General features: G+C 41.5%; 1 protein-coding gene across 1 annotated transcript; it reads left to right on the forward strand.

Annotated features, from left to right (window-relative positions):
- Positions 1–2529: 2529 nt before the first annotated feature.
- On the forward strand, positions 2530–11135 carry LOC311111062 (kelch domain-containing protein 1-like; the record flags this gene model as incomplete). The annotated part of the gene is made up of 13 exons (XM_084189060.1): positions 2530–2637; positions 2826–2896; positions 7141–7258; positions 7440–7552; positions 8585–8669; positions 8773–8856; positions 9318–9398; positions 9577–9635; positions 9759–9868; positions 10004–10076; positions 10303–10402; positions 10499–10551; positions 11015–11135. 13 exons carry the CDS (start codon positions 2530–2532, stop codon positions 11133–11135), a joined length of 1176 nt encoding a protein of 391 aa, XP_084045186.1.
- Positions 11136–18026: the final 6891 nt, after the last annotated feature.

Consider the following 18026-nt stretch of genomic DNA (forward strand, 5'->3'; position numbering starts at 1 on the left):
CCGGAGGAGAGAATAAAGGCGCACACAGGCGTCAAACAATAGGCGCACTAACATGTGCGAAAACCTCTCCAAAACAACGGAGGGAAACACGTAGCTCAGAACACCAAACAGAAGCGTAATCACACACAACACCTGACACACACAACGAGAACTAAATAGGACACTAATGAGGACTAACTAGAAACAGATGTACAACATCAAGACAAAACCAAACGAACATGAAACATAGATCGGTGGCAGCTAGTACTCCGTGGACGACGACCGCCGAAACCTGCCCGAACAAGGAGGAGGAGCAGCCTCGGCCGAAACCGTGACATGAGAATTTAATCTGGATGCATTTCGGTAATGAGAATTTAATCTGGATGCATTTCGGTAATGAAAATTTGGGGTGAAAATGTGCAAAATTCAGGCAAAAATTCAAAATGTATTTAAAATAAGACACTTCGCCAAAGAACGAGACATCTTAGTCCTCAGAATGACAGTGGATTTTTGCAGATGCATCATGGTTTTGTAACTCAATTTGCTACAGACATGTTTACAACTGGTTTCATGAGAATCACCCAGCGGTCTTATTTGTATTTGTTTAATGCCTCAATAGATTTCACATTTCATAAACTATATTGGATACATGGCTGTACAGATTCCTGGTTCGAATCAACCCAAGATGATGAACCCTCAAGATGAGACAAAACGCGTGACAAGGTGGCCCAGAGGAAGCCAACTGTTCTCAACCCCTACACTGCAACATTCTTCAAAGAGCTCACTGAGTTTAAATGAAGACCTCTAGTGAGGTAAGTACACACACACCAGCTTGATATGTCCCTTGTCCCCTGTCTTTTTACCCACAGAGTCACAGCCCTGGTGCTCTCTGTCTCTCATTCTATTCTTTTATTTTTCTACGCTTGTCCTAGGGGTGAGAAGAGCTGACAAATCGGAACTGAGAAGGATTGTTACGGAGCCCCATGAAGAACACCTGATGCTGCGCTGAATTCTTTCTCCTGGATGATCTCCTGTCCCGTTGTGTGTTTCACTGCCTCTGAATCCCCTTACTCCAAATAGAGTTGCCCTTGATCATAGCTCTAGGATTGTACCCAATCCCAATTTTAACTCCATCTCCCTCTCTCTCTTTGTCTCTCTCCCCTACACCCCACAAACACAATATCGTTTTTACATTAGTGTTGTAATGATGCTCTTATTTGGTTATATATGTATTAACTGTTGTTACTTCTACTGTCAATTCTGTTGATAGTTTTGTTACCAATTTGAATAAATGTATTTTCTCTACAAATGTATTGTTTTTCTTACATTTAGATTTCAGGGAGAATTTCCCTGTAAATTTACGGCATTATACTGGCACCAGAGTTGCCAGCTTAATACTGTAATTTTACATTACAGCAGAGATGCTGTAATTTTTTACAGTAAGGAAAATAGTAATGTGAAATATATTACAGCATCTCTGCTGTAAAGCAAAATTACAGTATTAAACTGGCAACTCTGGTGCCAGTATAATGCCGTAAATTTACAGGGAAAGGTTGTACAGTGTATGAATACTCTCGATTTATAGGAACCCTGTAGAACACTTTTACACTGTTGCATGCTATTTTACCTTTAGTCGTTTTCTCACCAACTCTTCCAACAATAGATCCATATAGCTCACTGGATCCATTCTGCTGTGTGCATGGGCTAAGACACGTCAGCCCAGCAGAACGATCTAAAAGACTCAGTAAACGTTGTGAATAAGCACAGTTAAAAGGGCTTATGAGGGAGACGCATAAAAGATGTCAATCAATCAGTTCTGTATGGATTCTGTGAGGATGGATGGGTGGTGGTTGTTTCCATCCAATCATAATACAGACTGCTGGCTCACGTTTCCTTTCACTTCACTTGATACGTGACGTGTAACAGAATGTGAACTATCGCACGACCAGGCTGGTCCCACCAGGCTATTTCAAACATGACACATGATATGTTCGGCCTTCAGAATTCCATATGAGTGAAGTGAAGGGAAGAGCTGCCCGTTGCGTAAACCAGCACACACCGCTAACCACAGGAAAACAAACTGCTCATAGGGAGTGGTATAAGGAGAGGGGGAAAGGCAGAGGAGAGGTATTCGGTGAGTGTTGTGGCATTTTCAGGTAAGGGCCGTAGCCAGAGGGGTTAATGGTAGGGTGACAAGATTACATGACCTTTGACCCTCCGCTACAACAAACGCTGTCAGGGCAAGAACAACTTATTTTCTCCTGGCGGTTGGAGCGTCTCAGAAACAGCTACTTAAACACAGCCAGCCCCTTCACATTCTATTCGCTGCCAAAGTCTGTAGTCAAAATGAGCAGCTTGGGCCTATGAAAAATCAAACATTTGAAACAGATTTTGGGTTCAGAGAAACAAAAGTCCTGGCAGAGAAACAAAAGTCCTGGCAGAGAAACAAAAGTCCTGGCAGAGAATTAAAAGTCCTGGCCTGGAGATCTTTGTACATTTCTTTCTCTCTTTTCTTTTTTGTTGCACTTTCTAATAACTTTTCTAGAACCTATGGATTCTGCCGTTGAGAAACACTGTGTGGAGCTTGTCGCCCTTGAGCGAAGTGGCCACACAGCTGTAGTAGAGGGGAGTACTCTGTATGTCTGGGGAGGATACATGGTAAGCCTCAAACACTGTTTGAAAAGTGCCTTCCTGCAACTATCTTGTAAAGCATTGCTAATTGATAGTGTTGTTTTGAATTGATGTTTACCATTCACACGTACTGCATCTCATACATGCTGCTGATCGACTATATTCATGTTTTTTCGACTAGTAATGGGAGGAAACCTTTTTTTTTTTTTCTGCAGTCGACCGCTGGCAGGGACGTTTTCCTACCCAGTGATGAAATCTGGTTGTATGACTTAGACAGAGGTGTATGGTAAGAATATCAATGGAATTATAACATATTGTGTTTTTGATTATGGGCTGTATATCACATATTGCATAGAATATGAATGGAGAAGTTGTTTGGGTAACACTGTATTTGGATAGTCCATCTGTAGATGCTCTACAGACTATCAGTAACATTTCAACTAACTATCTACTAACCCCAACCCTAGCTCAAACCCTAACCTTTATCCTAACCCTAACCCTAAACTTAACCCTTACCCTAACCTTAACCCTTACCCTAAACTTAACCCTTACCCTAAACTTAACCTTTACCCTAACCTTAACCCTTACCCTAACCCTTATTCTAAACCTAACCCTTACCCTAACCTTAACCCTTACCCTAACCCTTATTCTAAACCTAACCCTTACCCTAACCTTAACCCTTACCCTAACCCTTATTCTAAACCTAACCCTTATTCTAAACCTAACCCTTATTCTAAACCTAACCCTTATTCTAAACCTAACCCTAGCTGTATCCTTAGCAAGCAGTTGCTTATCAACAGATAGTTTGTTGATAGTAGGAGAGAGCATCTACAGATGGAAAATTCAGACTATCCAAATAAAGTGTGACTGTTTGTTTTAAAATAATCTTAGAAAGACCTTCTACAGTACAGCCATCAGGTAACATTATGCAACAATTCACTGAACTATATCACTGAAATCAACATAGAAAATATAGTAGAAACAGTTGATATATCGCTGAACACAACATAGATTGTATACAGTGAGGGAAAAAAGTATGTGATCCCCTGCTGATTTTGTACGTTTGCCCACTGACAAAGAAATGATCAGTCTATAATTTTAATGGTAGGTTTATTTGAACAGTGAGAGACAGAATAACAACAAAAAAATACAGAAAAACGCATGTCAAAAATGTTATAAATTGATTTGCATTTTAATGAGGGAAATAAGTATTTGACCCCCTCTCAATCAGAAAGATTTCTGGCTCCCAGGTGTCTTTTATACAGGTAACGAGCTGAGATTAGGAGCACAATCTTAAAGGGAGTGCTCCTAATCTCAGTTTGTTACCTGTATAAAAGACACCTGTCCACAGAAGCAATCAATCAATCAGATTCCAAACTCTCCACCATGGCCAAGACCAAAGAGCTCTCCAAGGATGTCAGGGACAAAATTGTAGACCTACACAAGGCTGGAATGGGCTACAAGACCATCGCCAAGCAGCTTGGTGAGAAGGTGACAACAGTTGGTGCGATTATTTGCAAATGGAAGAAACATAAAATAACTGTCAATCTCTTTCGGCCTGGGGCTCCATGCAAGATCTCACCTCGTGCAGTTGCAATGATCATGAGAACGGTGAGGAATCAGCCCAGAACTACACGGGAGGATCTTGTCAATGATCTCAAGGCAGCTGGGACCATAGTCACCAAGAAAACAATTGGTAACACACTACGCCGTGAAGGACTGAAATCCTGCAGCGCCCGCAAGGTCTCCCTGCTCAAGAAAGCACACATACAGGGCCGTCTGAAGTGTGCCAACGAACATCTGAATGATTCAGAGGAGAACTGGGTGAAAGTGTTGTGGTCAGATGAGACCAAAATCGAGCTCTTTGGCATTAACTCTACTCGCCGTGTTTGGAGGAGGAGGAATGCTGCCTATGACCCCAAGAACACCATCCCCACCGTCAAACATGGAGGTGGAAACATTATGCTTTGGGTGTGTTTTTCTGCTAAGGGGACAGGACAACTTTACCGCATCAAAGGGACGATGGACGGGGCCATGTATCGTCAAATCTTGGGTGAGAACCTCCTTCCCTCAGCCAGGGCATTGAAAATGGGTCGTGGATGGGTATTCCAGCATGACAATGACCCAGAACACACGGCCAAGGCAACAAAGGAGTGGCTCAAGAAGAAGCACATTAAGGTCCTGGAGTGGCCTAGCCAGTCTCCAGACCTTAATCCCATAGAAAATCTGTGGAGGGAGCTGAAGGTTCGAGTTGACAAACGTCAGCCTCGAAACCTTAATGACTTGGAGAAGATCTGCAAAGAGAAGTGGGACAAAATCCCTCCTGAGATGTGTGCAAACCTGGTGGCCAACTACAAGAAACGTCTGACCTCTGTGATTGCCAACAAGGGTTTTGCCACCAAGTCATGTTTTACAGAGGGGTCAAATACTTATTTCCCTCATTAAAATGCAAATCAATTTCATAACATTTTTGACATGCGTTTTTCTGGATTTATTTGTTGTTATTCTGTCTCTCACTGTTCAAATAAACCTACCATTAAAATTATAGACTGATAATGTCTTTGTGAGTGGGCAAACGTACAAAATCAGCAGGGGATGAAATACTTTTTTTCCCTCACTGTGAGATAAACAGTAGATGATAGACACATAGTAAAGACTGGATGACACTGGAATGCACAGCGCAGAAAGAATGCTATTTTTGATTGACAGGTTTTGATTGACTAGATAGAGCCTTAAAGTGTAATGTTCAACAGTTTGGCAATCAACTTTCATCATTCTGCATCTCAGTATCATATCAGGGATACTATTACATTATATATTAAAACTGTGTTATCACATAGTTTACTAGAAATGAATAGTAATGTTATTGATTGTATTTACAATTATACAAATGACAGTAATTTAGTGTTCCAATATGGGAGGTGTTGAATACAGCAACAGATGTTTCTCAGTGTTAGTATTTATCTCTTTCTTTAATCGTTGCGGAAGAATGCTTCATGTCACTGTGTGTCCTGGGGCTAGTTGAATAAAACTAGTTAAGACTGGTCTATACTGGTCTATCGTGCTAGACTGGTCTATAGTGGTCTATAGTGCTAGACTGGTCTATAGTGGTCTATCGTGTTAGACTGGTCTATAGTGGTCTATAGTGCTAGACTGGTCTATAGTGGTCTATAGTGCTAGACTGGTCTATAGTGGTCAATAGTGCTAGACTGGTCTATAGTGGTCTATAGTGCTAGACTGGTCTATAGTGGTCTATAGTGCTAGACTGGTCTATAGTGGTCTATAGTGCTAGACTGGTCTATAGTGCTAGACTGGTCTATAGTGGTCTATCGTGCTAGACTGGTCTGTAGTGGTCTATAGTGCTAGACTGGTCTATAGTGCTAGACTGGTCTATAGTGGTCTATCGTGCTAGACTGGTCTGTAGTGGTCTATCGTGCTAGACTGGTCTGTAGTGGTCTATAGTGCTAGACTGGTCTATACTGGTCTATAGTGCTAGACTGGTCTATGGTTGTCTATAGTATTAGACTGGTCTGTAGTGGTCTATAGTGCTAGACTGGTCTATACTGGTCTATAGTGCTAGACTGGTCTATAGTGGTCTATCGTGCTAGACTGGTCTATAGTGCTAGACTGGTCTATACTGGTCTATAGTGCTAGACTGGTCTATGGTTGTCTATAGTATTAGACTGGTCTGTAGTGGTCTATAGTGCTAGACTGGTCTATACTGGTCTATAGTGCTAGACTGGTCTATAGTGGTCTATCGTGCTAGACTGGTCTATAGTGCTAGACTGGTCTGTAGTGGTCTATAGTGCTAGACTGGTCTGTAGTGGTCTATCGTACTAGACTGGTCTGTAGTGGTCTATAGTGCTAGACTGGTCTGTAGTGGTCTATCGTGCTAGACTGGTCTATAGTGGTCTATAGTGCTAGACTGGTCTGTAGTGGTCTATCGTGCTAGACTGGTCTGTAGTGGTCTATCGTACTAGACTGGTCTGTAGTGGTCTATAGTGCTAGACTGGTCTGTAGTGGTCTATCGTGCTAGACTGGTCTATAGTGCTAGACTGGTCTGTAGTGGTCTATAGTGCTAGACTGGTCTGTAGTGGTCTATAGTGCTAGACTGGTCTATAGTGGTCTATAGTGCTAGACTGGTCTGTAGTGGTCTATCGTGCTAGACTGGTCTGTAGTGGTCTATAGTGCTAGACTGGTCTGTAGTGGTCTATAGTGCTAGACTGGTCTGTAGTGGTCTATAGTGCTAGACTGGTCTATAGTGCTAGACTGGTCTATAGTAGTCTATCGTGCTAGACTGGTCTATAGTGCTAGACTGGTCTGTAGTAGTCTATCGTGCTAGACTGGTCTATAGTGGTCTATAGTGCTAGACTGGTCTGTAGTGGTACACTGGTCTTATCTTCAGTTTGAACCCAGAAAGTTAAGCCTACCCCCAGGCCAAATTTGCACTAAGACTTAGCTATGTTGCCTGGAGCTTAAATGTGTATGCTGTGTGTGTTCACAGTTGGTTTGTTCATTTATCTTCTGAAGGGAAATGTGTCAAATGTCAGGAGAGGTCCCGCCCCCTATGTCAGGCACCTGTAGCTGCTTTCTGAATGGTCACATGTACATATTCGGGGGATATGATGACAGCGGACAGACCAATCAGGTGAGCTAGCTCGACAGAAACTGTAGTGCCCCTGATCTACATGTGCAAACATTTTCTGAAAATCTCCAAAAGCTTATTCATTATTATTAAGGCTTACATTGTTTACGAGACAGTTCAGATTGGTTCAAACTCTAGGTTCAGACACACATTTATTACATGCTGAAAAGATGTGTGCTTGCAGCTTTGCTGTGTCAACCTCCTGGATGGGGACTACAGTTGGAGGAGAGTGAAAGCTGAGAGTGGCTCCCCTCCTTCACCCAGAGATAAGCTGTGCTGCTGGGTTTACAACAACAGGTCAGTAACATATAATATAAGAATGCAACGCCAATGCCCATTGCAGTATTGGCATAAACAGGAAGAGAGTCAGGGTTCAAATGACACATTTAAGGGGACACTGTGAGATTCTGGCAATTAGCAATTAGCCAATGCTAACTGGCCTTAGTACAATGACTGGAAGTCTACAGGTCCAGTTGCACTGGACTCTGGGTAGAAACAGTTTAATTGACAGAATCCCGCAGTATCCCTTTAAAGGCTACTATTGGGGGTGTTGTAAAAATAGTGGCCTGGACCAACTAAATATTTAACACAAATGCGGCCGGTTCCCCATGTTGATTGTTTTGACTTTGGGAGAATCTTGTAATTTACCCCAATTGAGAATCTTCCATTCTGTAGGGTCACCTACTTTGAGAATCTTCCATTCTGTAGGGTCACCTACTTTGAGAATCTTCCATTCTGTAGGGTCACCTACTTTGAGAATCTTCCATTCTGTAGGGTCACCTACTTTGAGAATCTTCCATTCTGTAGGGTCACCTACTTTGAGAATCTTCCACTGCGCCTCCTGAGTGGCGCAGTGGTCTAAGGCACTGCATCGCAGTGCTAACTGTGCCATTAGAGATCCTGGTTCGAATCCAGGCTCTGTCGCAGCCGGCCGCGACCGGGAGACTCATGGGTGGCGCACAATTGGCCCAGGGTAGGGGAGGGAATGGCCGGCAGGGATGTAGCTCAGTTGATAGAGCATGGCGTTTGCAACGCCAGGGTTGTGGGTTTGATTCCCACGCGGGGCCAGTATAAAAAAAAAAAACAAAAAAAAAAAAAACATGTATTCACTAACTGTAAGTCGCTCTGGATAAGAGCGTCTGGTAAATGTAAATGTAAATGTAGGGTCACCTACTTTGAGAATCTTCCATTCTGTAGGGTCACCTACTTTGAGAATCTTCCATTCTGTAGGGTCACCTTCTTTGAGAATCTTCCATTCTGTAGGGTCACCTACTTTGAGAATCTTCCATTCTGTAGGGTCACCTACTTTGAGAATCTTCCATTCTGTAGGGTCACCTACTTTGGTGGATATGGTCACAAGACACTTGATGACATCATGGATGACAAAAGCTTCATCATGGACACGGCATCATTGGTACATTTTCGCTTTTTTTTGTGTGATTGTGTCCAAATGTATGAATTACAACCACTATTTTCACTTTGTTGTATTGATCAGTAAAATATTGTGTGTTCTGTAGGAGCAGAACGTTGGTTGGGGATGGAACAATGAAGTCCATGTTTTTGACACAACACTAGCCAGCTGGAGAGAACCACAGAGCTCTGTAAGACAGATACATACTGTAAGACACATACTGTATGTTTACATCACAACATAACTTCACCATGTGGAACAGAGTTAAGAACGTAGCGTAACCTTACTCCACAGATAGCTTGAAATGTCGCCGATGGAGCTATCCAATCAGTACCTGTTGTATATAGCTCAATCAGTTCCTACATTGTCAAGCAGGTGGTCACATGTGTTAGTGACGTAGAAGACCCTGGTTCAAGCCCAGTCAGAGGAGAGGTAGAGGACCCTGGTTCAAGCCCAGTCAGAGGAGAGGTAGAGGACCCTGGTTCAAGCCCAGTCATAGACAAGTTGAGGGAGGCAGCGCTATATGCTAAGCTAGCACAGTGACACTGGTTATACATGCACCAATTAGTTACCAATGAGTTCTTTGCACACAAGCAGCCAAGCCACATAGTTCTTTGTACCTGTACCGTAAGTAGCTCTTTCTGACTACAGGGTCGTGCTCCTGCCCCCAGAGCTGCCCATGCAGGTGCAACAATTGGTCATAAAGGGTATGTCTATGGGGGGAGAGTACTGGTGAGTACTCTGTTCATCTGAACTCCTCCTCACCTTCTGTATTGCATTGCTGCAGAGACACATATTCCCTAAAACATTGCTAAGATGAATGGGATCACATTGCTGACTGTTTAATACTTGGCTCAAGTTTGTGGACCTGTTTTTGGAATGGTGTTCAGTTTGTTGCCCTTCCTTTTAGGAAACCGCACCAAGTGACATTCATTGTCTAGATCTGAAATCATGGACATGGTCTGAAGTGTAGGTATTTACATTTCACTCTTTCAAATGCTCATCTTTAAAAAATGGTCTACTGTTATCATAATAACAGCTTTGGTGTGTTTTTAAGACTTTTAACTGTTACCCTCCAAATGTCTTCTCCAGAGTGCCAGCATCCAATGTGCCAGGTGGAAGGTCGTGGCACAGCCTCACTGCAGTATCTGACAGCACTTTGTTTCTATTTGGTGGACTGAGTGTTGACTGCAAACCAATGAGTAAGTTATTTACCCAATGTAGTCCCAGTTGGACTAAATCCTTACTCAGCTGTTACGCAACAGTTTGACCCTCCCAGAATGCATTGTGTTCCACGGAGCTATTTCTTTCTCATAATATCTATTATGTTTCTGTAGGTGATAGATGGGTTTTAGATGTTGAGACAAAGACATGGAGGGAGTTTGAACATCCAAACAACAACAAACCAAGGTAGTACAGTAGCTGGTCAGTTTAGCGTCTAGCTACTAATCTGATTAGACTGGTATCACTGGTAAGACTCCCTGATAAATAAAGGTTTCCATCTAATCTGAAGTCTGTATGTGCAGATCATTCAGTGAAGAGGAATTAGCCTAGAATGTACAATGATTATACTGAGTATACTGAGTCTCTGTACTTTGATGAAATCCCCCATTTCATTGACTTTCCCCCCCTGCAGGTTGTGGCACACTGCAAGCCAAGCAAAGGACTCTGATGTCATTGTGTTCGGGGGTAGTTGTGACTACATCCTCCAAGTAGGAACATATGAGAATTTGACGGTATGATGAAAGCCTTCAGCCAAATCATTACAGTAACCCTGGTTTATGAAGAATCATTGACACTACAACTAACTGTTCGTTTTCACATTGTTTCAGGGCCACAGCAACGATGCACTTGTTTTCCAGACCCAGCCTTATCCCCTCTTTCGGTAAACTTTCTCATAATAATCACAGATTTTATTTACATCACATGTAATGTTCGTTTTCGTTGTCCCGTAAAGCAGCAATCAGCAGTAGAAACAATAACAACGTGTTTTCCCCGCCCCTGTTTTGGTAAAAGACTGAGGGATGGGGCTGGAGAAATGTAACGACTCAAATTTATAGACAGAGCTATGGATGGAAGGACTGACCAGCCATGATATCAAAATGATAGTTTTAACCATGTTTGGAGGATATTTGGTGTTTGTTTACATTCACTTTGTTTACAAACATTAGAGTAAAACAAGCTTACATTTAGGGTTTCTGATTGGGTAGACAGTTGAACTAAGCTCATGAGGCATTGATAAGTTATAGTCTTCAAGAAGCAATGGGTACATATCATTAATTTATATGTCCAAAAATCGATGTAGCAACTGCTGATTTCCCCTTTAAACATGTTGTTGTGTCTTACAGGATCTGTGTGGACTGCATAGCAAAGAATGTGAAGAACTGCAAGATGCTTCAAAACCAGTTTCCATCTCTGCCCCGGAAGCTACTGCAAGCTGTACAGAGGAGAACGTCTAGAAAAATATAATACATACAGTGCATTGGGAAAGTATTCAGACCCCTTGACTTTTCCCACATTTTGTTACGTTACAGCCTTATTCTAAAAGGTATTACATTGGTTTTTCCCCCTCATCAATCTACACACAATACCCCATAATGACAAAGCAAAAACAGGTTTCTAGACATTTTAACTAATTTATAAAAAATAAAAAACTGAAATATCATATTTACATAAGTATTCAGACCTTTACTCAGTACTTTGTTGAAGCACCTTTGGCAGTGATTACAGCCTCGAGTCTTCTTGGGTATGACGCTACAAGCATGGCACACCTGTATTTGGGGAGTTTCAGGTTGGATGGGGAGTGTCGCTGCACAGCTATTTTCAGGTCTCTCCAGAAATGTTAGATTGGGTTCAAATCCGGGCTCTGGCTGGGCCACTCAAGGACATTCAGAGACTTGTCCCGAAGCCACTCCTGTATTTGTCTTGGCTGTAAGCTTAGGGTTGTTGTCCTGTTGGAAGGTGAACCTTCACCCCAGTATGATGTCCTGAGCACTCTGGAGCAGGTTTTCATCAAGGATCTCTCTGTACTTTGCTCCGTTCATCTTTGCCTCGATCCTGACTAGTCTCTCAGTCTCTGCCGCTGAAAAACATCCCCACATCATGATGCTGCCACCACCATGCTTCACCGTAGGGATGGTGCCAGGTTTCCTCTACAAGTGACGCTTGGAATTCAGGCCAAATAGTTCAATCTTGGTTTCATCAGACCAGAGAATCTTGTTTTTCATGGTCTGAGAGTCTTTAGGTGCCTTTTGGCAAACTCCAAGCGTGCTTTCATGTGCCTTTTACTGAGGAGTGGCTTCCATCTGGCCACTCTACCATAAAGGCCTGATTGGTGGAGTGCTGCAGAGATGGTTTTCCTTCTGGAAGGTTCTCCCATCTCCACAGAGGAACTCTAGAGCTCTGTCAGAGTGACCATCGGGTTCTTGGTCACCTCCCTGACCAAGGCCCTTCTCCCCCGATTGCTCAGTTTGGCTGGGCGGCCAGCTCTAGGAAGAGTCTTGGTGGTTCCAAACTTCTTCCATTTAAGAATGATTGGGATCTTCAATGCTGCAGAAATGTTTTGGTACCCTTCCCCAGATCTGTGCCTCGACACAATCCTTTCTCTGAGCTCTACGGACAATTCCTTCGACCTCATGGCTTGGTTTCTGCTCTGTCAACTGTGGGACCTTATATAGACAGGTGTGTGCCTTTCCAAATCATGCTCAATCAATTGAATTTACCACAGGTGGACTCCAATCAAGTTGTAGAAACATCTCAAGGATGATCAATGGAAACAGGATACACATGAGCTCAATTCTGAGTCTCATAGCAAAAAGTCTCATGTAAATAAGATATTTCTGTGTTTTATTTTTAATACATTTGCAAAAATATCAAAAAACCTGTTTTCGCTTTGTCATTATGGGGTATTGTGTGTAACATTTTTATTTAATCCATTTTAGAATAAGGCTGTAACATAACAAAATGTGGAAAAAGTTAAGGGGTCTGAATACTTTCCGAAGGCACTGTATAATAAAATCTAATAAAGATGATCTCAGAGAGATAGTGTTCAACGGTAGAGGCTGCAGTAAAGTGATAATGCAGAGTAGGTCTATATTTAAAGGGTATGTGGGGACATTCTGTCCTGCAAAACATGTATTAATGTATTATACTGTGTATAAAACCACACACTTCAACAGTCAATGACCGACCTTGATTAAATACTTATTTTAATCTTGCACAATGAAAATGTTTTTTTTTTGTAAGTATTTCAGCGAGATCAGTCGTTGTCTCTTCAAGTGTGTCGTTTTCTAGGCCTAGGGCTAGGCAAATATGTGTTTCGGTTTCCAAGCTGCTTTCCTGCCAGTGCCAGCACCTTGCATATCTGTGCACAGGGCTCTACCTCCATTTTGTTGACTTTATTTATCTGCACATATTTAAATGTTTTACAGATTAGTGTATATGCTATGCCTGAATGAGTACTGCAGTAAAAGCTCAGGTGGAATAAAGATATACACAGAACACTCACACTACTGTGGTAGAGAATCAAATACATGTTGACGTCACTTTGGTCTCTCTGAAAGAGTAGGACAGAATCTGAGCTGACGTCAGCTAAAAATACTTGAGAGAACAGTGAGAATTATTACTGCTGAATCCTTCTGTACTAGAGGCCTCCATTCCTCCTGATTTACCCCATGTGACCCTCCTGGGTTTCCTCTTTCATCATTCTGACGTATAGTTATGAGTGTGCCTTGTTTCAACAAGACCACTCTAGATAAACAACTACTACTAGTATTATTAGTAGTACTACTACCACAGTCACTACTACATACTACTACCACAGTCACTACTACTACTACTACCACAGTCACTACTACTACTACCACAGTCACTACTACATACTACTACCACAGTCACTACTACGTACTACTACCACAGTCACTACTACATACAACTACCACAGTCACTACTACTACTACTACCACAGTCACTATTACTACGTACTACTACCACAGTCACTATTACTACGTACTACTACCACAGTCACTACTTCGTACTACTACCACATTCACAACTACATACTACTACCACAGTCACTACTACTACATACTACTACCACAGTCACTACTACGTACTACTACCACAGTCACTACTACATACTACTACCACAGTCACTACTACTACCACAGTCACTACTACATACTACTACCACAGTCACTACTACTGTGTACTACTACCACAGTCACTACTAAATACTACTACCACAGTCACTACTACATACTACTACCACTGTCACTACTACTATGTACTACTACCACAGTCACTACTACTACGTACTACTACCACATTCACTACTACATACTACTACCACAGTCACTACTACTACTACTACTACCACAGTCACTATTACATACTACTACCACATTCACTACTACATACTACTACCACAGTCACTACTACTACTACTACTACCACAGTCACTACTACATACTACTACCACAGTCACTACTACTATGTACTACTACCACAGTCACTACTACTACGTACTACTACCACAGTCACTACTACATACTACTACCACAGTCACTACTACATACTACTACCACAGTCACTACTACTACTACTACCACAGTCACTACTACTACTACCACAGTCACTACTACTACTACTACCACAGTCACTACTACTGTGTACTACTACCACAGTCACTACTACATACTACTACCACAGTCACTACTACGTACTACTACCACAGTCACTACTACGTACTACTACTACCACATTCACTACTACGTACTACTACCACAGTCACTACTACTACATTTACATTTACATTTTAGTCATTTAGCAGACGCTCTTATCCAGAGCGACTTACAGTTAGTGAGTGCATACATTATTTTATTGCTGGAATCAAACCCACAACCCTGGCGTTGCAAACGCCATGCTCTACCAACTGAGCTACATCCCTGCCGGCCATTCCCTCCCCTACCCTGGACGACGCTGGGCCAATTGTGCGCCGCCTCATGGGTCTCCCGGTCGCGGCCGGCTACGACTACTACTACCACAGTCACTACTACATACTACTACCACAGTCACTACTACATACTACTACCACAGTCACTACTACATACTACTACCATAGTCACTACTACATACTACTACCACAGTCACTACTACATACTACTACCACAGTCACTACTACGTACTACTACCACATTCACTACAACATACTACTACTGCAGTCACTACTACTACGTACTACTACCACAGTCACTACTACATACTACTACCACAGTCACTACTACATACTACTACCACAGTCACTACTACTACTACCACAGTCACTACTACGTACTGCTACCACAGTCACTACAACATACTACTACTGCAGTCACTATAACGTACTACTACCACAGTCACTACTACATACTACTACCACAGTCACTACTACATACTACTACCACAGTCACTACTACATACTACTACCACAGTCACTACTACGTACTACTACCACAGTCACTACTACTACGTACTACTACCACAGTCACTACTACATACTACTACCACAGTCACTACTACATACTACTACCACAGTCACTACTACTACTATTTCTGTATGGACCTCGCTTTGTGCACGGGGGTATTGTCATGCTGAAACAGGAAAGGGCCTTCCCCAAAGTTGGAAGCACAGAATCATCTAGAATGTAATTGTATGCTGTATGGTTAAGATTTCCCTTCACTGGAACTAAAGGGCCTAGCCCAAACCATAAAAAACAGCCCCAGACCATTATTCCTCCTCCACCAAACTTTACAGATGGCACTATGCATCAGAGCAGGTAGCGTTCTCCTGGCATCCGCCAAACCCAGATTTGTCCGTTGGACTGCCAGATAGTGAAGTGTGATTCATCACTCCAGAGAACGCATTTCCACTGCTTCAGAGTCCAATGGCGGCGAGCTTTACACCACTCCAGCTGATGCTTGGCATTGCACATAGTGATCTTAGGCTTGCTCGGCCATGGAAACCCATTTCATGAAGCTCCCAACGAACAGTTCTTGTGCTGACGTTGCTTCCAGAGGAAGTTTGGAACTCGGTAGTGAGTGTTGCAACGGAGGACAGACGCTACACGCTTCAGCACTCGGTGGTCCCGTTCTGTGAGCTTGTGTAGCCTACCACTTCATAGATGAGCCGTTGTTGCTCTTAGACGTTTCCACTTCACAATAACAGCACTTACAGTTGACCGGGGCAGCTCTAGCAGGGCAGAAAGTTGACGAACTGACGTGTTGGAAAGGTGGCATCCTATGACGGTGGAACTTTGAAAGTCACTGAGCTCTTCAGTAAGGCCATTCTACTGCCAATGTTTGTCTATGGAGATTGCATGGCTGTGGGCTCGATTTTATACACCTGTCAGCAACGGATGTGGCTGAAATAGCCGAATCCATTAATTTGAAGGGGTGTCCACATACTTTTGTAAATATAGGGTATCACTAAAGGCTACTATCCCTACTGTAATACAGTCATCAGCATGTTCAACACCAGCAATTTCAATTTCTAAACGTGTTCGATTAACATACAAATATCTTTGGCCAACTGAAGCAAGTAACACAATTTTTCTTTAGGAAAACTACCTATTCTAGATGCTATTTGACCTCTGGCCTGGCTACAACATTGATGACAATGGTACTGTTAGTATGACCACCATGGCATATAGCTCCCCTCAATATTCCAAAGAATTGTGAGTGAAATGTGTTGAAGTGTGTAGACAGTGGTGTCTGTTACTCTCACACAGGTAAGCAGTCTAGCCCAGAGAAGCATACACACATCCGTCCTGCTTCAGTCTCCCTGCATCCAGCCCATATCCCCACAGCATCACACACACCACACTCACACAGGTACACACACACACACACACACACAAACACACACACCCACACTCGTTTTATATATCTATTAAATATCTATTAAACTTGTTTTATATATCTATTAAATTTGAAGTATATATCTATTAAACTTGTTTTATGCATCTATTAAACTTGTTTTATATATCTATTAAACTTGTTTTATATATCTATTAAATATCTATTAAACTTGTTTTATATATCTATCGAACTTGTTTTATATATCTATTAAACTTGTTTTATATATCTATTAAATATCTATTAAACTTGTTTTATATATCTATTAAATTTGAAGTATATATCTATTAAACTTGTTTTATGCATCTATTACATTTGTTTTATATATCTATTAAACTTGTTTTATATATCTATTAAACTTGTTTTATATATCTATTAAACTTGTTTTATATATCTATTAAACTTGTTTTATATATCTATTAAATATCTATTAAACTTGTTTTATACATCTATTAAATATCTATTAAACTTGTTTTATACATCTATTAAATATCTATTAAACTTGTTTTATATATCTATCGAACTTGTTTTATATATCTATTAAACTTGTTTTATATATCTACTAAAGTTGTTTTATCCGTTTTATCACTCTGCATTAACATGCATTGATCAGAGAAACATGTTCTGTTTGAATGAATAAAATCAGAAACTGTGTCAAATGTATGGAACATTTCTCATCCCTCAGTATGACTTCATTTGTAAAATAAATTATCACCTGCTAAACTAAATTATACTTCAGACATTTTTCAATCAAAACATAATCCGTAATGTCATTCAATTAAATCAAAATATGCTCAAAGGTTGTCCCCAATAATAATACACTATCATCATTCATTTTCTCATAACATCTAATGAAAATTGCATGCATTGTTAAGAAAGGAAAAACAAAAAGTTTTCCCATACAGCTTCTCAAGGTTGTGTAGTTCAATTGACTACAATATGGCCACATTAAATGACTACATTTTGACCCAGACGTGTGTTATTACTTGTGTGAAACAGTGTTGAAGGATATCAACAAGCTTTGATTACGTCCCAAATGGCACCCTATTCCCTTTATAGTGCACTACTTTTGACCATAGCTCTACACCAAAAGTAGTGCACTACATAGTGAATGGGCCCTGGTCAAAGTAGTAAAAAATACAGTATATGGAATAGGATGCCATTTGGGACGCATCCAAAGCTTGTGGATATCTCTCAACACCAAGTAGTGTACTATATAGGAAATGGACCCTGGTCAATAACACTGCACTATACAGTGGATAGGCTGCTATTTGGGATGCATCCTTTGTCTCTGAACCCGTTCCAGCCAGACAGTTATTCTCTCTTAGGGTCACCTACAATGACAGACATAAATGACCTGTATCCTCCTGCGACAAGTTTTCAAAAGTTTGCTTTCCGTTGGGTTTCAAAATACGATTGAACTGAAATATGTTACACCTGACCATTAAAATGTTTTGGGGTGGGGGT

Source organism: Coregonus lavaretus (assembly GCF_964263955.1).
Source record: "Coregonus lavaretus genome assembly, contig: SUPER_36_unloc_1, whole genome shotgun sequence".
In the NCBI taxonomy this organism is placed as follows: domain Eukaryota; kingdom Metazoa; phylum Chordata; class Actinopteri; order Salmoniformes; family Salmonidae; genus Coregonus; species Coregonus lavaretus.